The 24,002-nt window shown below is 35.9% G+C and overlaps 3 protein-coding genes across 5 annotated transcripts in view; 2 read left to right on the plus strand and 1 right to left on the minus strand.

Moving 5' to 3' along the window:
- Positions 1-3,123: 3,123 nt before the first annotated feature.
- Positions 3,124-13,998, minus strand: LOC132112476 (heterogeneous nuclear ribonucleoprotein U-like). The gene is made up of 14 exons (XM_059519962.1): positions 13,451-13,998; positions 11,590-11,704; positions 10,663-10,736; positions 10,301-10,440; positions 10,128-10,227; positions 9,919-10,031; positions 8,919-9,182; positions 8,727-8,846; positions 8,523-8,651; positions 7,994-8,162; positions 7,016-7,288; positions 6,665-6,903; positions 3,369-3,464; positions 3,124-3,203 (listed from the first exon to the last, which is right to left on the minus strand). The coding sequence occupies exons 1-14, from the start codon at positions 13,842-13,844 to the stop codon at positions 3,153-3,155; spliced, it is 2,277 nt and encodes a 758-aa protein (XP_059375945.1). The 5' UTR covers positions 13,845-13,998; the 3' UTR covers positions 3,124-3,152.
- A 2,225-nt stretch (positions 13,999-16,223) lies between these two features.
- LOC132113171 (dynein regulatory complex protein 8-like) lies at positions 16,224-19,269 on the plus strand. Its single transcript, XM_059520992.1, has 7 exons — positions 16,224-16,271; positions 16,580-16,664; positions 16,800-16,872; positions 16,957-17,036; positions 17,967-18,009; positions 18,183-18,249; positions 18,415-19,269. Exons 1-7 carry the CDS (start codon positions 16,250-16,252, stop codon positions 18,531-18,533), a joined length of 489 nt encoding a protein of 162 aa, XP_059376975.1. The 5' UTR covers positions 16,224-16,249; the 3' UTR covers positions 18,534-19,269.
- A 1,641-nt stretch (positions 19,270-20,910) lies between these two features.
- LOC132112477 (kinesin-like protein KIF26B) overlaps positions 20,911-24,002 on the plus strand; it is an 88,509-nt gene continuing 85,417 nt past the window's right edge. For all 3 annotated transcript variants that reach the window (XM_059519963.1, XM_059519964.1, XM_059519965.1), the window contains exons 1-2: positions 20,911-21,424; positions 21,634-22,023. In XM_059519963.1, coding sequence (XP_059375946.1) covers positions 21,368-21,424; positions 21,634-22,023 — 447 coding nt within the window. In that variant the 5' untranslated portion in view covers positions 20,911-21,367. The remainder of the gene's footprint in view (positions 21,425-21,633; positions 22,024-24,002) is intronic.

Raw genomic sequence — 24,002 nt, forward strand, 5'->3', positions numbered from 1 at the left:
ATATAAAATTTCGCCAAAATGATAAAAAGATTAATTATATAATTTTGTTTTTCAGAAAAAGATGGGTTTTGGAAACAAAGTAAAATGTCATGAGGGTCTAAATTAAGACATTTGTTCAATTTTTTTGTCATATCCATTTTAAAGTCAGTCCAAAAAGAAATAGAAAAAGGGCAATATAAAAATAAATGTTCAATGTCTTCAAGTGATGTATTACAAAAAGTGCACTTATCACAAACAGCGTGAATATATCTACTAATGGTTGCATTTACAGGATAGCATCTATGAATAATTTTGTACATTACTTCTTTGACTTTATTAGAAATAATAAACTTATAGGGCATAGTCCAAATGTTACGCCAAGATATACAATAAGGTTTAAGCCACTTTGATTTACATGGAGGACTGGATCCAACATTAAAGGAGTTTCTTATAAAGTTGTTATTAAAACCTTTATCAAATAAAGAGAGACCATTTACAAAGAGTTGAGGATTTTGTAAAGATGTATTATTGATATCTACATCTGAAAATTTGTTTAATATTAGTATGCCATTAGGAATAGCCTTAATTACTTTGTTAAATTCTTTTTCATTTACAAATAAACCATATTTTGAAATAAAATTAGGGTAGGAGTAAAATTGCCCATTTTTGTCAATTAGTTGGTTAACAATTAAAATGTTGTGTTGGACCCAATTCTCCATGTACAAAGATTTTTTATTATGAATGATATTACTATTGTTCCATATAAAACACCTACTGGGAGAAAAATTGTGTTTGTACAAAAGGGACCAGAAAAGTAATGTTTGTTTATGATAGTTAGCTAAAGCAATTGGAAGTTTACCGGTCATATAAGGACACTGCAACAAAAAGTTTAATCCCCCAAGACTTGGCTGTTGTTATTGATTCTATTTGGAAGTCTACCGGAAGTTAAGTTAGGTCCGCAAAAGCGCGCATGCGCAGTAACATTTGTTTATGTTGTTACCGTTGAAACCGTCTATAAGAGCTGAATCATATCCGATCGTTTTGTTTCATAATAAAAGTCCAACATCTAATTGGTTACAGACCACTACGCATACATACATACGTATTTAAAGATGTAATAGCACACTGAAGGATTTTGTAATGTTGTTAAAAAATTTACAAACAGGCATGAAATGTGATATTTGCTCCTCAAAGGGATTGTGCTTGACTCAGCAAACAGCCTGGCATGAATGGATCTGGTTTCAGTGTAACTACATCTTATTCATCTGGCAGAGGCAGAGCTATACATAAACAGAGTGCTTGAGTGTTATATTTCTGCATGGATATGCCTATAGTATAGTTTCTGGAATTTTGCTTAGTTGCTTAGTCCTAGCTAGCTAGCTAGCTAGATAGATAGATAGATAGACAGACAGACAGACAGACAGATATATGATACACAAAAGAGTTATCTTCAAACTTTATTATCATTTAAAAACAATCTATTTCCAAGAGAATGCATGGAATAAGTTACTCATCTTTTTCTCATTTGATTAAAGGTGTAATACAAAACATTGCAAGGTATAAAAAGAAAGAAGGATAAAGTTCTACATTACAAAGTGTTATGATTTAAACTGAATATTTCTTACCTGACCAAATACCTTAATCATGAATAAATATAACATCAAAACAAGCTTCAGTTAAGATCAGACAGTACTTTTAAAGTAGTAACATAATATGTTCTGAATATCTGACATTTCTTTAGCCAACAATAGGTTGAACACATTTGTCATTGTATCATAAACATTGAGGAGATTTTAACAATCCTGACATTAGATTATCTGCAAAAAAAAAAAAATGTAGATGCATATTTCAGTCACTGAAAAACAGAAGGATAAGTAATCATCCTATTATTAAAATTTAATAGCTAGGCAATAGTGTTTCTGTTGTGGGAATTCTAGATAAAAGAAAGAAACCTATGAACATGTTATAACTGTGTTAATATTTGCATTTGTTTGCAGTAACAATAATTAAAATTTTTCCATTAAAGCATTAGAAAATCAGTCTATTGTTAACAGTCCACAATGGCATCCTGGCATCATTTGAGAGCTTTACTATAAAGACACCACTATTATACAATAATTCTATTATCAATGTTTTATAAAGTAAGATGATGTAGTTCAAAATTCTAGTTAATTGCTATAATTTTAAAGCAAACTACCAATTTTTACAGGCCTTTAAAAGTTGGTGTCACATCTAAGGTTGTGTTAAACAGGCATACACTTAAAAAAAATAATAATAATAATAATATGTTAGGATTTTCAACCGAAGTTAAAATCATTAAGGAGCAGTAAGCCGCATTTCAAAATAATACATTACATTTATTTTAATAAAACGCACTTAATGCAAAATTACTACAAAAAGTAATATCCAAAACCCGCAACAATAAAAGCATAATTTTTGCTTTTATTTTTAGTGGCAAAGAATAAAAAAATATGTTTATTGTTCCCTACAGAAAATGGTTTTATAAAGCTTTGCTTGTCCTCAAAAATATTTAGCCACACTGAAAACACACATGTAAAACAAGACAACATTGCTTTTCTACACTGGACAGATTTTACAGATACAGATTGTTTAGCACCTACTTCATTTTTGTACAGGCGATGGACTGCTTTTAAATCAACACTTTCTAAATTCAGTTCAGTTCTAATCCAATTAATAGATTTAAAACACACACACACACAAACAATTATTACACGACTGTCATTGAAATGTCCATTTTCTTTATACAGTCTGCAAAAGCTGACTAGACCTTATCAAGACTTACTCCAAATTTCAGCATCTTAGTTTATAGTTTATATGTTTCATGTTCCTTTAAATAAAAATATTATTGCAGCAGGACAGATTTTCTTCATATAACTGCAAAGTGCCTTGACAACTCTTATGTTATGGAGCTTTACTGCTACACAAAGATTTACATGAGCCTAGTTAAATAAAATTCTGAACCCTGAAAGTTTTTAAAGACAAACATCCCAACCTGAAGTAATTCTGAGGTTCCTGAATTAAACCGCAATGTCATACGAACCTGCGGTCAAAGACAAACATAAAATATTAATTTATAAAACTGTAACAGGTCACCTGTAGACCTCTGAAAGCTCCCAATATGAAATGTGAAATCAGTTCATCAGAGCTATCATTCAGTAATATCCTGGATGGTACTGCTGACTCCATGGTTTCTGATTCCAGAACTAATGAAGACAAAGATACAGAGAATTAAAGAATGAAATGTGATTACATTTTACTAGTTTTTGCAAATATGAAAAAAAAAAACAACAACTGAGAAATCATATATAAATAAATCATATCTGTACTTCATTATATAAATAATATTAAATGTTTTTTGAGGGACTTACCCCTTGTTGCCAGCTTTGGTTGAAAGCTTGTGCTTTGTTCATGCTAAAGTTGCCATTTTTAAAACCTCGATTATTTCCTCCTCGACCTCTGAATTTCTGTGGAAACAGAATGTTTGTGTAGTTTAAAAAAAGCTAAAAAAAAGCTCTTAATGCACTTTTAAAATAAACTACAAAACATAATATGCTTGTAACAGTTCTGTTAGGTTGGTATGGAGCCAAAAGAGTCTCAATAAAGATAAATGCACACACTACATTCACATATGCACACACAGGATTCATACATGCACACACATGATTCATAAATACAAACACAGGATACACAAATGCGCACAAAATTTACAAATGCACACACAAAATTTAAAAAGCACAGAAGATTCACAAATGCATACAAAATTCATAAATGCACACAAAAGTCATAAATACACACACAATTCATAAATACAAACAACATTTACAAATGCACTCAAGATTCACAAATGCACAGGACAAGATTCAGAAATGTATTTCTGATGCACACACACATATATCTTGATTTACAAACTGCTTACGGTCTGTGAACTTCACTGCATATTTTGAGACCCCCCTGACTTGGCTCGACACACAAATGCCTTTTTTTAAACAGGGAATGATCTGCAACCAATCAGATATCTCCCTTCTTTTAGCCAATCACAAGAATGCACTCCACGTGGGGGATTGTTTACTTATAAGCCAATCACATGAACGCATTCACACAGCGAGATATGCCTGTGGTGTGGCATATTATAGCCTACTTATTTATGAAATTGTATGAAAATGCAGATGTTTGATTACAATTCAGGTTTATTTTTTATTATTTGTTACAAAATATAAATTTAAAAATGTCTCAATACATATAGCCCAGTGACTGCAGAAAAAAAGTTAACATGGATTCATAAATTTGCAATAGGCAATTATTTCATTTTATTGAAATATTTTAATGAAAGTAAAAAAAAAAATACACCTTTTTGAATATTTAAATATATCTAAATATTCTTTTGGATGCAATATAGAAGTCACTTTAATTATAATATTCGGTCCCTACATGAAGAGAGAGTCAGTGGTCCGCTGCGAAAGGAAAGTGACTCTCCGACTGCGAAAAGTGGGTCTCCGGCTGCGTGAGGAAAGTGAGTCGTTCGCTTAAGGCGGGCGTACACGGTGCGAATTCGGATGGTCGGAAGATCGTATGTCCACGCACACGGCAAGAGTGAGATTATCTGAAAATCGTACGGACGAGATGATATACGACACGATTTTACAACCTGCGAATTCCAGAAGCAATCGCACGAAGTTGATAGACGCGTTCGACTTGAAGCACCGCTGCACGCACAGAAGTTATGACATTAAAGTACCGCGAGATCGATAAGAGAGCACACATATCCAATGCATTCGAATCGCTCTCGCGGTAGGTGATCATTCTGTGCAGCGCTGCTTCAAGTCGAACGCGCCTAATATAACTGCTCTCCCTCTCTCATAACTGCATATAAAATATTGATACAAGCCGTGACTGTTTCCTACACGTACATGTTATTTTTCAGCAATAGGAAACCGGACGTTTGGTCACCCTGTGTGTGTGTGTTCTTGTAGGTTTATAAATATCTGAAATAGGTATTACAATATAAACATGGTTTGTGTGACCAATTCCTGTGCCCTCGTAAACCAAATGGCTTTAAAAAATACTATACGGTGTTTAATAGAAATTTTAAACATGCATTTTCCGTAATGGATAGAGGTAGTGTATGGGGATATACAGTATAGAATACCGTTACGTCTCTGGAGAGTCCCTGTAAACTACATACTGTATGCGTGTGTGAGAGAGAAAGCGAGCGAGAGAGAGAGAACTAAAAAGCATGGTACACGTTGCTAGAAACATCATACAGTGCTCGCTGTTCCTGCCAGACTTCAGCGAGTTTATCCTCCTGGTCAATAGTCCACATTCGCCGTGGCGCTGCCATGTTCGTGTTTCTTCTTCTGTGGTTTTCCTAGTTCGTGATTGGTCAACTTCAGATAAATCAACAAATCGGCTCGTTCAACCGCACACATGTCACGAATTCAAACCGATAGCTCACAAACTTTTTAGACATGTTTAAAAATGATCGGGAGGTCGGGAAGTGCTCGTAAGCCACTCTGCTCGGCTCGTAATTCATCGCAAATGATACGAGCCGCGACCATACGATCATACGCGATTTCCACACGATTTAAAAAAATTGCATGCGAAATCGTGCAACAGCAAAAATCGCACCGTGTACGCCTGCCTTTAGGAAAGTGAGTTGATCGCTGCGTGAGGAAAGTGAATCGTTCGCTGAGGAAAGTGAGTTGCTCTCTGCGTGAGGAAAGTGAGTCGTTCGCTGCGTGACTCGTGAGGAAAGTGAATCGTTCACTGCGTGAGGAAAATGAGTCGTTCGCTGCGAGAGGAAAGTGAGTTGTTCGCTGCATGACTCGTGAGGAAAGTGAATCGTTCGCTGCGTGAGGAAAGTGAGTCGTTCGCTGCGAGAGGAAAGTGAGTTGTTCGCTGCATGACATTGTGATTGGCTAAAACAAGGTAGATATCTGATTGGTTGCAGATCATTCCCTGTTTAAAAAAAGGCATTTGTGTGTCGAGCCAAGTCAGGGGAGTCTCAAAATTCACACACAAATGCAGTGAAGTTCACAGACCGCAAGCAGTTTCTAAATCATGATATATGTGTGTGTGCATCAGAAATACATTTCTGAATCTTGTCCTGTGCATTTGTGAATCTTGAGCGCATTTGTAAATGTTGTTTGCATTTCTGAATTGTGTGTGTATTTCTGAATTTTGTATGCATTTGTGAATCTTCTGTGCTTTTTAAATTTTGTATGAATCCTATGTGTGCATATGTGAATGTAGTGTGTGCATTTATCTTTATTGAGACTCTTTTGGCTCCATAGGTTGGACTCTCAGGGTATTTATATAAACAGAGTTTTTCCTTCCATTTAAAAAAACATCTTCGTCCATATGAAGACGAAAAAGCATGATATGAAGAAGCACTGTCAAGAGCATACCAAGCCAACAGGTGGCGATATACTCTTACCCATAAAGCCATTTTTGGCCAATCAGAAGCCTGACAAAGTTTCCAGTAGGCGGAGATAACCGCACAGGCTCCGACATCACAAGCCAAAATCACTGGTTTCGCTGCCTACACAATAAATCTTCAACTGCAGTTTTCTGAAAATCCTCACAAGTGATCAACTGCAAAGACCGCAAGTGTGGGTATTTGGACAAGGCATAAAACTAGTCTACATCATCACATCACATCTCTCACCTGGTTTAAGTTGCCCCGGTTGGCCCCTCCCCCTCGTCCCATGTTTCCCCTGTTCATGGCTCCTCCTCTGTTGCCCATGTTAACCATATTGCCTCGTCCAGGTCCCGGGCTGGGGGCACCACCTCTGTTAGGCATCCTACCGCCGCGGTTGAAACCGCCACGGTTGAAGCCTCCTCGGAAGGCTGGGGGAGGAAGAAAGCCTCTTGGTGGTCTGCTGGACCCACCACGGGGTCCAGGCACTGACAAACAATTAAAAATTAACAGTTTATAATTGAATTTATACAAATACTGCTATACAAACAAGTATATAAGGAGTAAAAAGAAACATTTTGCTCATCTGAAATGGCGTACCACCCCTAAAGTTGCCTCGGTTTTGAAAGCCTCCTCGTCCTCCCCTCTGACCCTGTCCTCCTCCACCACGGTTGAACAGATTTTTGCCTCCTCGTCCCCGAGTGCCTCCCCTCTTTGGTTGAACCCCTCCCTGGTTGGGCTTCTTCTCAGGAGGAAGGGAGTTTTTGCTCTCCTCCTTGTACTTTTCAAGAAGTTTGGTAGCAGCTTCCTTCTGCAGCTCGACATAAAGCACTTCACTGAAGCACTCACCTTCCACAGGCAGCGTGTACATTCCTGCAAAACATTATAGTGTTATAGTGAGGCATTTTGGGAGTTTTGTGAATTGCACACCAGTGTTTTTATGGTCAACTAAAATTAAAAGTATTACTTTTAAACTTGTTTTATAAAATAAAATAGAAAATATAAAACTTCAAAATAAATTTTGCTTTTGTAACTGAATTTTTTTTTTAAGTTAAAATACAAAAATTACTAGAACTAAAACTTAAAAAAAAACATAATAAAGGTTAAAATAATATATTAGATGAGAAAATTAATTTGCTAAAATTAGTAAAACTAAAATAAAAAATTTTGACGGTAAAAATTAAATTAAATGAAATAAAATATTAGATAAAAACAATAAAGCATATAAGTTAAATTTGTCCCTGGCAACTAACTGAAAAAAAAAAGTTAATTAAAATTTCTAAAATTAGTATAAAAACTAATTAATAAAACTACTTACTGAAATGAAATTCAAAAAGAAAATTTAAATAATAAAATATAAGACCAGAATAAATAAAAATTATTTTTGCCCTGACAACTAACTTGAATAAAATAAGTTTAAGCTGAAAATTACATAAAAATAGAACTGGAATAAAATAAAAAACTATATATTTGGTACAAAACTTAATATAACTTAATAAAACTTTGTAAATACCATAATAGCATGTAAAGACTACTAAAATAACACAGTTGCATGGTGGCTCAAGAAAAAAGTTTTACCCTTCATTTTTAGGACTGCATGTTCGGGTACATCTTTGCCATCTGTTTCTGCCTTTTTCTGAGTCCTCTGTATATATTCCTCATCTGTCGGACAGACTACCACTGCTTTACGCTGGAAACCAGCAAACAGGCACATTTTCCTTCTTTGAGCTGGTGCTGATACATTAGTCTAAAGGGAGATATTTAAAGGTCAGTGTTTTCAGCAGATGGTATAATGATCATGCACTGAAGAAATAACATGACAAATAAATGTATTAAGAGCAAAGTTTAAAGAGAGATTCTAATATGTGACCCTGGACCTCAATATTTAGATTTTTTAAACCCTCAGATTCCAGATTTTGAAACAGTTGAATCTCAGCCAAATATTGTCCAATCCTAATAAACCATACATCAATGGAAAGCTTTTTTATTCAGCTTACAGATGATCTCAATAAAATGAATTGACCCCTTATGACTGGTTTTGTGGTCAAGGGTCACATATGCTTTGATTTTGATAAGTATTTATACACTTGAGATTATATTTAGTCACCTGGTCAAGTATGTAGTTGCGTTTCTTCCGTGCCGCGATCTCGATGAACTTCCCGAGGAAGAGGGGAGCACGCTGAGATATTGCTGACAGCTTTGTGACATCTTTCATCTGTCGCTTCAAACTGGAAATCTGAATTTCAACATAAAAATAACACTGAATATGATGTTTATATTGTCTAAAAAATGATCTTATGTCAGCCCTCACCATCATCTTCTCTATGATTGTGTTTGTTCCAAGAATGTTGTATTTTCCAGGATTGGCTTGGGTGTGCTTTGTAACCCACTCAGTTTTTCCTGATCCAGGCAGTCCGACCATGACAATGACCTTTGAAGATTTATAGCAGATTTAGATGAGGCTCTTTAATTATCATGTCAGTGTTTCAGGTATGAAACCAACCTCACAGTCTTCTTTGGTCTCGGGACCCTTCAGTCCTCTGATTCGATCACACACAGGGATCTGCTGCAGGGGCGTAAAGCCGTCAGGTTGGGGGAAAAATGGGGTTTCACGCTGGCCGAAGTTGAACTCAACCGCACAGTTGTGGCAGAGGACGTGAGGGAAGAACGGCTTTCCCTCCAACTCATCCTTACTGGCTGTGAAAGCTGTTCCCAGATCCTGGCCATTCTTGGAGTAGGAAATTTCCACTTCTTCACCATCAAAGTTCTGCCAAATAAACACAGCAACTATGATGTACTGCACAGTGACCAACAGTACACAGACACTTAAAACATTGAAATATTAAACAAATATTTATATATAAAAATAGAAATTAAAATTGTAGAAATTGAAATATCGTATAAATATATAATACTTTATTTCTTACTTTATATATATATATATATATATATATATATATATATATATATATATATATATATATATATATATATATATATATATGTATATAGAGATTAAATTTTTTTAAGATGCTTATGCTCACCAATGCTGCATTTATTAAATTGTTAATACAGTGAAAACAGTTATATTGTAAAAAATAATTTTAGAATTTAAAATAAATGATTTCTATTTTTTATATTTTAAAATTCAATTTATTCCTGTGATGCAAAGCTGAATTTTCAGCATCATTACTCCAGTCTTCAGTGTCACATGATCCTTCAGAAATCATTCTAATTGCTGCTCAAGAAACAGTTTTAATATTAATGTTGAAAACTGTTGTGCTGCTTAATATTTTTTGAGGAAGCTCTGATACAGGGATATATTTTTCAGGCTTCTTTGACAAATATGAAATTCAAAAGAACAGCATTTATCTAAAATATGAACTTAAAATATAAACTACTAATTTCTTACAAATAAATAAAATCTTAATTTCCCCAGAATTTAACAATATGAAAACGATTAGTAATTGCACAGAGATTTAAAGCTAAGCAATGATACTTACAATAAAGCAACCCACAACATCGTTCTCATCAAAAGCCTCCCCAAAGTCCTCTGCCACACTGTTGCAGGTTTTCTTGGCCTTAGATGAAAAGCCATAAGAGTGTACTTCCTCCCCTGTAAATATATATAGGGCAAAAAAACACTTATCTGACATGATGAATTTATTAGATCAACTCCAATAGATCCCTGCAAGAAATCAAAGACCCTCACCTAGCAGAAGAGAGCTACCGGCCAGTGACCAACCCACCAGAACGTCATGAATCTCAATTCCTTTACTGGAAATGTGTTTTACAGGAATCTTCTCAATAATCTGCAAAAACAAGGCTAAGTGCGTGACAGGACAGTTATAAATAGTATAGATCAATTTAAGGCAGTGCTCTAACCTTCATTTCGAAGCAAGCCTTGCCCTTCACCACACCGTAAGACGCTTGTCCCCCGGCCCACAGGTAAGCAAAGCTCTCCATAGTGAGCGAGGAGACACTATACCGATCCCGGGACACCTTGAAGTGCAGGTCACAGTTGTCTGTGGAACATAAGAGATGGACAATTTATTTCTGAAGCTTTATAGTGGCTTTAAATCCTGTTTGCAAATGTTAAGAGGAACAAATATTCTACTCTAAACTTTTTAATAACCTCACTGAACATTTTAGACTTTTTAGAAATATAATCTGCATGTTACACTATTCAGAGTTTATTTGATTGAACCTATATCTGAGCAGAATTTGTGTGGGATCCTCATACTTACAGGTGTCCAAACACACGGTAGTGTCATCAAACTCTTCGTCCTCTTCCTCCAGTGGAGGCTGGGGAGACTTTGCCCTAAAGGGAACCATCAAAAAAACAACAACTAGGAAATTCAGTCAAATTCAGTTAGAAGATCCCATTGAGCTCCCTTTGGATTTTAAATACGTTCCAACAGACTATTTTTACCGGTGTAAAACATTTGCTTTACGCAATAATTCTGCTTATTTATATTAACTATTTTCTAATAAACTGTTAAATAAAAATCATGAAAATGTGACCATAATTTGGGATATACACACATAGTAGCCTACAATCTTAACCATGTACATGGTAATAAACTAGTTCATAAATAATAATAATAATAAAAAAAGATATGATATCATTTGAAATATTTTAAAGGTAAAAATACTTTTCACTTTTACTTATTGATTTAACATTATTATTATTATTATTATTTCACACTGAAAATCTATTATTAATCATAAAATGTCAAATTTTGCCAGAAAAGACAACACATCATCGATAAATAAATGAAAGCACACTTAAATTCAATTAACCATCATAAACATAAAACTATATTAATATGATACATACAAAATAATAATAATACACCAGATCACTTTAATCAAAACTTCTAAAGGAAATAAATCACACAAACATGATCAGATAAAGATTTTCTTCCTTTAACAGCCCAAGATCTGACCTAGAAACATGATTCTTAAGGAAAAGATACCACTTTGTTCTGAGGTGACAGAGATGCCCTTATTATAGGCTTAAAGTCATTTAAACAGTCAGTAAAAATGTGTGTTTCTTTGCATTGATGTGGAACAGCATGTCAGATTTGGCTCTTTACTGCCAAAACTGCTCATAAATCTTTAAGGTGCAGTGGAACCTCAGGAGTACCAGAGGACGACTGCACATTTCTTACCGGCTGTATTTGCTTTCTTCAATAAATTCAAAGTAGCCCCTTCCATGTTCATCTCGGCGCCTCTTTACACCCTTCTTATTCTTCTGTTCTCCATTCTTGTCTTTGTCCACATCTCCTTTGGAAATAAAACAATAAATCATAAGGAGGCGTACCTCCCAGCTGGACGCATCATGATGTAACATGATGGTCCATATAATTACTAGAGGATTTCTAGTTATTTTGGTTGTGCATGAACTGCAATGACCAGTATTTTAAAAGAAAGGTGTATTTCATGTTTTTAATTACAGTGCAGTTTGCATAGTGGGTACAAACAGGAGGTTGCTGCCAAGACATCTGCAAAACTGTGCAATTTTGAGCTAAGTAACACACATTTTCATATTCACATTGCATGCATCTTGAAGAAAGGTGTTACAGTGTGTGCAAATATTGAAGGCACATTTAGTAAGGGGCAAAACTCACAAGCACCTCTTTCCCTACGAGTGCAATGTGGTTGACAGAACAAAATTATTACAAAATGAAAATCAGGAATATGCCATCATTTTAGAAGTAAATATGGATGATAAATAGCCTCTCATAGGAATTCATATTAATTTAATGACAACTTAAATTTAAAGGTTAATGGTTGCATTTCTAGGCTGGTAGTCCAGAAAGATACTGAGCTCGAACCCCTAACCTCACATTACCTCAAAGGGGAGACAGCATCTGCTAAATGTAGACAAAGAATAACAATGTCCTAACATGAGGACCTCATTTGGATACTCGGGGCAGACAGAGTAAAACAAATGAACTGAGATCATTAAGCACAGACTCCATCTGGAGTTTTTATCCTTTGTGTCTTCAGCATCCTGTTACAGCTCAGATCCTCGAGAGCCTATGCTCAGCCAATAAAGACCAGTGTTCACTATTAAGGGTCATTCTCAGATAACGGTCCCATTTGTGCCTGAAAATGTCAGGATTTTAAATTTGTACATCATTTGATTTGATTCAGTAACTTATGAACTGAAAAGAAAATGTTTCATGCAAATCATGACAGAAAAAAAAACTAGTTTCTTCTGAATCAGAAAAATCTCTCGTTCAATTTGATATATTGTATAACATCTACACCAGCTTTACATTTACATGCTTTAAAACTAATAATGCTGACCATAAATATAGAAGTAGAGTTCTACTTTTAATTTAAATTAACTTACATATAGCCAATTAACGTAAATATTAAAGTTTGAAACATGTAGGGCAAATAAATTATCAGTGATGAATAAAAAAAAGAAACATTAAATGAATAAAAAATTTAATACAATTTTTTTTACACATTTATTTGTTTGTTTACTGATTGATTGCATGACACACTTTATAAAGTTAAATCTATAAAAATAAAGTAAAATGTACACATGTAGTACACCAGTGGCACCATCTCCTGGAGCATGATATATGACATCTACACAAGCTTTCATCTGCATGCCTAAAAACTAGAAATAGTATGGCTGACCATAAATATAGAAGTAGATTTTAATTTGTAGCCAATAAATATGGCAATATTATATCAAATTTTGAGATACAATGAAATAGAAATGAAAAATAAACAAAAAATAATTAGTTAAATATGTTAAAACACAATAAAATATTTTTTGAATTTATTTATTTTTGTCTTTTGCAATTATTATGACTATAATGTGACTTCGTTTAGTATTCTGTTAACTGCATGAGGAGTAAGTCAAAAGAACACAGCTGGGACACCAGCAGCACCAGCTCCGGAGAATGACATCAAATCCTGAATGCTCTCGGCTGTCACAATTAATTATTCTACCAATGCAGCCCAAATATATAAAATATGAATTGCACAAGCTTCATCACGTAATCTCACCCTCGCCAGGGCCCATGTCGAGAGCCACACCATCCTCGTCAAATTTCTCCATCTCCTCATCGTCTTCTTTAAGCAGGACATCTTCATCTTCATCTGATTTATCCACCCCGGCGTCCTCCTCCTCCTCCATGTCATCATCCTGCTGCTCCTCAGCCTCCGCGTTATCTCCATCCTCCTCCTCCTCAGCCTCCATACTCTCTCCCGCCAGATCTTCGTCGAGGTCTCCATCCTCGTACTTTCCCTCAGCTCCGTTGGTGGACAGCGCGTCCTGATCCAGGGCGGCCTGCAGCCGCTCCATCAGCTCAGCCTTCAGCCCTGTATCACTCAGACTCCTCTTCTTCAGCTCGTCCTTCAGCTCGTTCACTTTCAGCTTCTTCACATTCAGCGAGCTCATCTTGCCGTTTTGATCCTTTCTTTGTATCTTTAGATGTTATTGCTCAAATGTATGAAATATGACCAGGCAGAGCAGGTTAAGAGCGGACTGTCCGGAGACGCTCGATGCGGTCACTGATGGGCAGCAGTCAGAGCAGAACGGGGCCAGCTGAGCCTTATTTAATCTACCGTAATACACATGATTCACGCGCAGAATACCGTAAATATGGCTACAGCTATGCCAGGGGTTTTCAAACTGTGGGTCGCGACCCACTCGTGGGTCACGGAATGGAACAAGGTGGGTCGCACAAAGTCACTTGGCTGCAGCTAATTTTGCGTTTCAATGACACACAGACACTAACACAGTTCAGTCTAGGGCTGCACGAATGTGACGAGTGGGGCGGGGCCTAGTGCCATGGGAACAGAGCTAGGCCGGTGGAGTGATTGGGAAATGAGCAACACTCACCGGTCTCAAGAACCACGGAGGAGATCGGAAAGATACAAAAGAGGAGCGATGACAGTGAAGGACGAGAGAGGACCAGGCCTGGGTTTTATTTTGTGTTTGTTTTTTATTTGTGCACGGCAGTCATCCGAGAGGGGCTGTCGCGCTGTTTTGTGTTTATTTGGTTATTAAAACTTTGTTTGATTGTCCGCCGGTTCCCACCTCTTTCCACGAAGGAGTCATCGAGGCGGTGGGCTGGAGTGAGTTCGCCCCCCCCCCCCCCCCCCCGGCAACTCACTCCAGCCCACCACATCGAGCACCCTCGGCGGCAGACTCCTTCGCCCTGCTCGATGGCACTGCGGATTCACCCCAGCGGCGAAGGATCTTCGGCAGCGCGCCCCTCCTTCCTCCCTGGCTTCGGCACCAGTGTAAAACATTAAAATCTTCACAATCACAGGAAGAAGGAGGCGGGAACTGGGAACCCACTCATCACAACGATATAGCCCACCAACATTAATAATGAACTGCAATATCCTTAGTGTGATTTTCAAATTGCAATTAAGTCCGTGTGCGTTGCGTGTTTTGAAGGTCTCAGAGCAATGTCATTAAAAGGTTCAATCGGTCTTTTTTTACCTATTTCACAATTATTTTAATCTCCAAACTGTTTTAGATAGTTCTGCTTTGCTTCTTATGCTTTTCTAAAAAAGTGTTGGATTGTGCTCCGTTCTCGCCGACACACACGGAAGGATCATGAATGCAACAAAACACAGCAGCGCAGATCACACTTCACTGGAGTGAGCCTGCTTCACGTTTTTATGGACACTACATATTTTAACGCCAGTAAACAAAAATTAAAACTTGTAAATTTGTAGTGAAATTTTCAGTTGTACTCTAAAATAAAATGGTTATTTTTCTTAAATACTTAATTTCTGTCATAAAAATTTTAAGTAAGATTAGGTTTAAAGTAATTTCACTCGTTGTTTTTTTTTTTTTTTTAATATTTTGGTGGGTCGTGAAATATATTACACTTGTCTAGGTGGGTCGTGGAATGGAAAAGTTTGGGAACCACTGAGCTATGCCATATGCATTAGAGAAATGATCAGTATTCAGGTAATTATAGTCACTTTCATATGTTCAGAAAATGAAAATAAACAAATATGATAAAGTAAATATACAGTTTTTATGTATGGTTTACTGGAAAATAAATTAAATACTTATTTAATATTGTAGTATCGTTTTTATTTCCAGTGCCACGAAAGCCCAGTCTTTTTCTTACTTGAGAAATTTGGTTTTCAAAACATTTACAAAACAATTGGTCACTTTCCATATGTACAGAAAATGCAGTAAATAAATAAATAAATAAATACAGTACAGATAAGGAAAATACTATACATTGTAAGTGTTTAGTATAGGCTATAATTTTTAGGCTATATATAGTAAAGGCTATAATTTTATTAATTAATTCAAGCGGACATAAAACACATATTATATAATATAATAACTATATATATATATATATATATATATATATATATATATATATATATATATATATATATATATATATATATATATATATATATATATATATTTCTTAACGGCTATTTGCATTTTATATAAAATATTTTAATTTAATATTCATAATATTGATATTATTTCATATTATATATTATACAAGTGTATTATATATGTATTTAAGATAAATTTGGTTTTCTAAACAATTACAGTCAGTTTTCATATGTACATAAAATGCAGTTAATTAATAAATATTAATACATATATTTAAGATATGGCAAATATATAGTAAAAACTATTTTATAAATTGCTTTTTTTTTCTTGAAGGCTATAATGAAACTTATTTTTTATTTATTTTTTTGTTATAAAATGTGAGACATTTTATTTTCAATACTCCAGTAACAACGTCACGAATAAATAAGCGCCAGACCAGTCCGTGTTCACGTTACCTAGCAACCAATGTTTTAGACATGGCGGACAAGTACAACGCAGGTAACGATGTAACTTAAAACTTTCTTCTCTTTCAAGCTCACGATATACATAGTAGCATTTCTACTTTTACGTGTTGTTTGTAGCTCAGTTGTCATTAGTACAGTTGGTATCCCCTAAATGGTTTGTGTAACCTATCGAATATATAGATAGTTAACGTTGAGTAGCAAAGACATCACAAGACTGCCCGGATGCTTGGAAATAAAATAAAATAAATTAAGTTAACGTTAAATACATAGAATAAAGAAGGAACTTAGACGTCTAAAAAAGCATTGTAACATTTTCTGAAATACATAATTTCCTTTTGTCAGAAACTATTATAACAGAAGCTCAGAAGAGGATAAGTAATGCCTTTGACGTGTTTGACCACGAATCCAACAAGACTGTTGATGTCAGGTAATATTTTAAGTTTTCAAATGTCACCATCCTTGATTTATTTTATAATTTAGTAACTTATTATCTTCAGATACTGTTTATGTCCTACAAATGAGGGTTACTTTAGTTTAACTCGGATATTTGTCATTGTAAAAGGGAAACAGGCACCATTATCCGTTCACTTGGTTGTTTCCCATCAGAAGCTGACCTGCATGAGATCATTGCTGAGGTCAGTGGTTTGTTTTACATTCAGTTCATTTGCAGGCTGGGTAGACTAGATGAGTAATTATGCTGTGTGCCTATATTTCTACAGCTAGAAGAAGAAGAGCCCACTGGGTTTGTACGCTATGAGAAGTTTCTTCCAACTATGACTAAGATCCTGCTGGAGCGCAAGTAAGACTGTCACAGAGAGTGAAGTGATAAGGATCAGCTGGATAAATTATAATAATCTTGAGCTTCCTGTTAAATTACAAATAATTAGACATCCTTGCCAAAATGGTTTTCTGTGTCTAAATGGTATGTCATGTCCGATATGGCCAACTGTCTAATTTATTAACTGTAACAACTGATCGAGTTGTAATTGTTCACTGAAACCAAATCTTTTTGGTAATAGAAGTAAAGCTGAAACTAAAATAAAGTAACATTAGATAAAACAGAGCTAAACAAAAAATAAAAAACTTGAATTAAAAAATCACTTGCCTTGACAACTAAATAAAATAAGCTGAAGTACTTAAATTACTGAAATAAAAATACATTGAAGTTAAATACAAATATTTTTGAAATGATTAAAAATGTGCAAATGCACATTAAAAAATAATAAAAGTTAGTTGAAAATAATAGAAATACTTTAAACTTATATAAAATAATTCTAAAATAACACTGGTCATAAAGCACCTGGTCAGTGTGCACATTTAACAAACAATTAAGACATTTACAAATTGTACATCCGAAAACATGCACAGGACAAGATCAGATATGCCTAAACAATATGCTAAAAATTGTAATAGTGCAATTCAATTCCAGTTTATGTAGCCCTTTCACGATGCAAAGCAGCTTTACAGAAAATTATGTTTCTACCATATATTTAGTAGTAGCTTATCAGACTATTTCAAATTGATGTACATATGGCAGAAATGTACAATAAAATTCAGTAAATGACGTAATCAAACAAAAGATGAACACTATTAACAGCAATGATTGTGTGTCGCAACTTGCAATAAAGTGTTATAACGCGTTTTAAGCTGTAAAACCTAGATTGACCACGTTCTAAATTTTTGGTCACAAAATCCGTTGGTGACAATTTTAGTTTCTTTTTCATCACAGGTTCCGTCCTATCACAGAAGACCTGCTCCTTCAGGCCTTTGAGGTGCTTAATGCTCTAACAACTAAACATTTTTGCTATTCTTGTTTTTTGTTTGAATTTACCTTGAATGCACTACAGAGAAAAAAAACTTCAGAAACTTTAAATTGGATATAAAGATAAAGACCTTAGACCAATGGAATGAATTAATGTAATGGTGCTGTTATCTCTTTTTAAAGGTGTTAGATCAACAGAAAAAAGGACACTTGGAACCAGAGGAACTGTCTAAATATTTAACACAAGAAGGTATGTTCATGTGTAACTATAGAGATTTGTATTTTAGTATGGCTTCTAATATTGTGAAATCTGTTGTGCAATGCTCATTTGTCAATCGATTTAACAATAGGAATCCACAAAGATGTCAAGCTCAGTAATTCAGAAGTTTTAGAAATTTCTTTCTTTCTTTTGAAGGAGAGCCCTTCACACAGGAAGAGATGGATGAAATGTTGTCTGCAGCGGTTGATCCTGATAAAAATGTCATTCTCTACAAGGACTTTGTTAGCATGGTGACTTTTGATGACACTCGATGATGGCTGACAGCATGATGAGATCGAACAAATAAGTATTGTTTATAGCTTTATAGTATCAAGGTATCATAAACAAAATCATTTTAGTTACCATAATAAATAATATACTGTACAATTTGTTTGGACTCTTTAACCATGGTATGTATCATTAATGGTGTTCATATTGCCCTAATATTGCTTAATAAATAGTTTGGCAAAATTACACAGTATTTTACCCTATTCATAATTATTCATATAGCCTTTAAAGTGGAGAATGTGTGCAAGAATAAGAGTGTATATTATAGACAGATTAATCATTTATGCTATTAATGAGGCAGGTTTTCTAAGGCCAGGTGTGTGTCTGAGAGCCTTATTATAAAGTCAGTGTGTGGTGTCCTTCTTCTGTCAGTTTCATTAGCAGACTCTAACACCACAGGTTTTGTGAAGGGGTGGCATATTCTTGCAGCTCATTTTTTCCTAATTAACCTGTGCCCCATGAGTGCATCTGTGTGGGTGAGAGACCGGGAACAGAACTGCCCCCCTGTGAACTGACCAGAGAAGCACATTACTTATGATGGCCTTAACAGAATGCAATCATAAAAGTTGTTAAACCAAATTATGATCTCGCATTTCATGAAATTACATGCTTTTAAAAAAATGAACTTGACGGAAAAGCACAAATTTTACAGTATAGTTGAAAATGTGTTTTATGAGTTTACTTTACATACCTTACACAAATCGAGCGCAGCGTTAGTTCAGTCAGGCCACGGAGGCATAGACTGTGACCAGCTGATGCGGTCAGCTGTCATCGCTCCAATCACTACCACTCTCCTATTAGACACGAGACATATATATATGGCACCACTGCTAGGTAAGCATGCTCAAACGGCTTGCAACCCTCCCTCCCCTTATAAGCATGGGCATATTACTGTGCACCTTCTGGTTGTCGTCTTCTTTGTTTCAGATCACTAAGGATTTCAAGTCTTAGCGGGCATGGACCTCACTGCTGAGAGACACTCATCTTCATAACCAGGCTACAGGATAGATGTCCCACTGCCAGATCTACATGATTATCACTGTTTGCTTTAAAGACATTATTAAGAGTCTTAATTGTCATGTATTTCCAAGCTGATGGTTCCGGGGGGTTAATGTTTAAAGCTCTTGAATGTTCAATTATTTTGGGAGCAAGAACCCCCATAAGGAACCATACCACCAAAGATAATTTGTGTTCAATAAACTCAAGTAAACTTGCCAAAGTGGTTCCTGTCTGAACTTAAAGAATAGTGTAAAAACTAAATACACTATATTTTCCTGTAAGCTGAGAAAACCCAAATAGTGCATCAAGTACTGCATACAATATTGTACAAACTTGAGAAGGCTACAATAACCATCTCAGCCTTTCCTGTTTTGTAAACGCTTTTTTATGTATCATAAAGTATAGGTGAAGATTCAATGGTCCAAAAAGGATAGACTGACTACTATTCTGAGCAAAACTGAGTTTTTAGGTTTATGACAGTTTCCTCTTTGTTTATACTAAGGTTATATATGTCTGTGTATTGTATTAAATATGACTGATAAAGCAGTACTGTTTCATTTGAATATTGATAGTCATTTGCTCATTTCTGGCTGTTAGAGTCTCATGTGAAGCAGTGGGTTGTAGATGGGGAGTTTATTTTAGATGTGTGAGCACTGGGTGGCGCTGCTTACCCATGCTTATTAAATGTCCCTTCAAATTCCTGCTGAACTAACAATGCAACCAAAACAATACTGGCTATTTATTCTCATTCCAATTCATAACAACATTTGATAAATTAAGAAATATTGCCATAGCCTATATTGCAAAATGACTTGCAAATGTTTCTTGTTGGTTTCATATTTTATGTATACATCAGTGGTTTTAATGACATGTTTTTAAGCATTTGAGGATTTTGGAGCATTTTACATGTGAGTGTTTCACCTGGCACACTTAATGATATTTGAATTAAAAAAGAATTGTATACAATGTTAAATGTTTTATTGTTATTTTTTTATATTGCTGTTACTATGTATTGCTGTTGTTATTATTATATTGTCATTGTTATGCTCCAAAACAGTTTCATGTTTCACATAGTTCATATACGTAAAAAAAAAAAAAAAATCAACAACCACATAAGTTAGATTCATGTTGTCGTTATTATTTATTATATGTTTGCACATATAAATAAAAATAAATGCGTACATAAATATATAGTTGATATTTAGTTCAATGCCATATTTATTGAGTGAGACGAACTTCTAACTGAAACAACCCTGATAGAATTTCCGAAAGTTATTCGATAATATCGAAATTGACTCTAAATAATTAAAACTTGTGCTTAAGTCGGTCGTTGTAGTTTTGTTCAGCCTGTGCACAACTGTACACTCCCACATGTCAGTCATTAGATCTCGGATATGCTATTCGCTGAGAGGCGCGGAGGAGGCGTGGCCAGTCTACCCAGAGACAGATGTGTGAGAGTAGCGCAGAGATCAGTACTCCAACAGCCCGATCTGCTGTCAGCCTGCGCTTCACACAAGTCCATAGGCATGGGAAAATGCGCCTGTGCTGGGATGCTGTGAAATCTAAAGCACTGCACATGGATTCAACACATCAGAGAGCATAAGAAAGAACGGTATAATCCACTGCTGGACATTTCAGATTGGACCATCTGTTATTCATATTCCACTGAGGAAGATGAACAGATTTTTGCATAGTTCTAGTCGCTGAGACTGGACTTCAGAAGGGTTACTGAACTGACCAGAGATTGATTTTTGGATCTTTTGGTTGTGGATGTTACAGGGAGCACAGTTATCTCAACAGTCCCTCTGTATCAGGCTTTATCATGACCTCTCTAACAGGGAATAAAGACAGATCTGGGACCAGGAGTAGAAAATATGGGGTAAGATTGATTACATTTATATTTATTATAGCTATTTTATGTTAACGTATGCGCATATTCAGGGCAATAAATTATCTTTAACTGAGGAAAAACAGTATTTCAACGTCAGACTCGGTATGCAAATTAATAAACCACTTTGCATACTTTTTCACATTTAGACATGAATGTTTCAATCACTGCTTTTCATCCTCAACTATGATTTCTTGCAGATGACCGATTCATCCCCTACGAAGTCAGCATCATTCTCTCCTGAAACCTGGTACCGGAAGGCTTATGAGGAGTCCCGGAGCGCCAGTCGCCCTGTCCCTGAAGGCGCGGGCTCCATGCCTGGGTCCTCTGGAACCCCTTCCCCCGGATCAGGAATATCATCTCCGGGCTCTTTCTCCGGCTCACCTGTGACGATATCTCCTGGAATCAGCACCGGTTCGCCCGGTTCCTTAGGCGGATCTCCAGGGTTCGGCACTGGCTCTCCAGCCTCGGGTAGCGGGAGCTCACCTGGTTCTGATCGGGGCATCTGGTGCGAGAACTGCAACGCTCGGCTAGTGGAGCTGAAGAGACAGGCATTAAAACTACTCATTCCTGGACCCTACTCTAGCAAGGTAGGCTGATAGATAAGTCGCATAAGCATATTCAGAAATCAGTTTTTGACATGGTAATTCGTCATGCAGATACAAATGATATCGGAGGTCCATGCTGAAGTGTGACATAGCTATGAACTCCAGTGTTGCAGTGCGTAATTTTGGACAAGAAATCTTGGAGTAGCTAACCAAGAAATGCACAAAGGGGAAGATTTCAAACTTTAATTAAATTTAAATTAGTCTTGCACTGCTATTTATCGATTGATTGCCTTCTATCACAGTATGGTTGTTCTCACTTCTCGCTAGCAAAACAAAACGCACCTTACAAAATAATGAATAAAATAGAGAAAGGAAGAAAATAGCATTTTTGCATTAAACTGTTTGAAAACACACAGAAGTGTTGCACAAGGGTCGGAGTGCTGATCCTAAGGCACTGCAGCGTGTTACAGATCCACTATCGCTATTATTCCAGTGCGCTTCCAGGAGCCTGAGATCATGATCAAACTGGCCAAAGGGGGCGAAATTGATTGCTGACTAACAGCTTTTTCCTTTGGTTTAAGAAGAGTGTAAAGTGAAACAGACTGTGTAAAGAAACACGTCATACCACGATGCGGCTTTGGGGGCGAGCATGAGCGCTCAGAGAAGCGCATTTATGATTAATTATCCCTTATGATTATTTTTTTGGGTTTGGCTCGAAGCACCTGGTAGTAGGCTACTACACCAGAACTTGGTGTTGATTCCACAAGAACTCAAATCATAAGCACAAAGTATATAAATAGGTAAATATGCAGTGCGTAATTGGATGCATGTGTGCGTAAATATCAAGTTTCGACGTATGCTCATTTAATTTTCGGTGTCTAATACCGGGGGCTGTGTATAAGCAGACAAGGCAGTATGATTTGCACATAGAAAGAAAGGGTTTTTACGGACAAACCCTACCTTTTTAGATTATTGATCAATGGTTTTGTTTGAGCCCCATTGGATCCAAAGCATAGTTTGTCTAATTCAATAAATATCCATTATGAAGAACAGGGGGCGCTGTGCTTTCACAAACCATGTGATATGGAGCTTCAGTATCAGTAAAATATTTGATACTATGTTATCATTTCTGTGTATTGCTGTATATATATATATATATATATATATATATATACTATATAGCTCCTCTGTTTGTGTTAAGATGTTATGAACTATAACGTGATCACAGTTGCAATGCTTTCAATTAAAGGAACACAAACATATGGCATCTATTATGTTCTTCATTTCAACAATTGCACCGTTTATCCTTTCAAAAAAAAAAATATCGGTCCTCAGTAGCCCAAACCATCACATCTGCATTTAGATCTCATCATGGGCTGCGATATCGTTAACCTATGTGTGTGTATTAATATAATTATTATTACTAAAAGTTGCATTTTGCTGTTTTTAAAGAGCACCATTGATCTGGTGTGGTTGTGGCTCGTGTTTCAGACCTGCTGATGGTCTCTAGATTTTATGGCCAGTTCTGCCAGCTGCAAGTGACCTGGAGGTGCCCATTAAAACAAGCTGGAGGAGGAGGGGCTGATGGGAAGGAGAGGGGATCACTGGAGAGCAGGGTGGCCATGAGAGCGTTCTTAAAGCCGGAGGCAATTTTAAAGGAGACGTTACCGAGTGTTTGTGCATTTCTTTGCAGGATCTTCACCCACATGGTGATTAGTGAGCAGTGTTGTGACATGAACTGAAGGGTATAGCCTCATTCTGATATATGATCCATCTGGAGATCTTGCAGTATGCTGCCTTCCATTGCACTCTGGAAAAAGTACAGTTCTCTAATCTCCTTCTAAAAGAAAAAAGTGCAATAGAGTAAAGGGGATTGATGAACATCTAATAACTCTATTTAACTACATTGTTTGATGCAAACATTTGCAGAGTCAAGTGTTTAAAACATGGACACTCTGTTGATGATCTTAACGCATGAAGAATAAATGTTAGCATAAAAATCTTTTACTCTTAAAAAATAA

Source organism: Carassius carassius, chromosome 32, assembly GCF_963082965.1.
Source record: "Carassius carassius chromosome 32, fCarCar2.1, whole genome shotgun sequence".
Lineage (NCBI taxonomy): Eukaryota > Metazoa > Chordata > Actinopteri > Cypriniformes > Cyprinidae > Carassius > Carassius carassius.

Excerpts from the sequence above, each read along its gene's own strand:
- LOC132112476 (XM_059519962.1), bottom strand. The coding sequence starts at position 13,844 with ATGAGCTCGCTGAATGTGAAGAAGCTGAAAGTGAACGAGCTGAAGGAC. Across the intron at positions 8,163-8,522 it reads GCAACTACATACTTGACCAG|ACTAATGTATCAGCACCAGC; the intron begins GTGACTAAATAT and ends ATCTCCCTTTAG. Across the intron at positions 7,289-7,993 it reads TGCAGTCCTAAAAATGAAGG|GAATGTACACGCTGCCTGTG; the intron begins GTAAAACTTTTT and ends AATGTTTTGCAG.
- LOC132113171 (XM_059520992.1), top strand. The coding sequence starts at position 16,250 with ATGGCGGACAAGTACAACGCAG. Across the intron at positions 16,272-16,579 it reads GGCGGACAAGTACAACGCAG|AAACTATTATAACAGAAGCT; the intron begins GTAACGATGTAA and ends TCCTTTTGTCAG. Across the intron at positions 16,873-16,956 it reads TGCATGAGATCATTGCTGAG|CTAGAAGAAGAAGAGCCCAC; the intron begins GTCAGTGGTTTG and ends ATATTTCTACAG.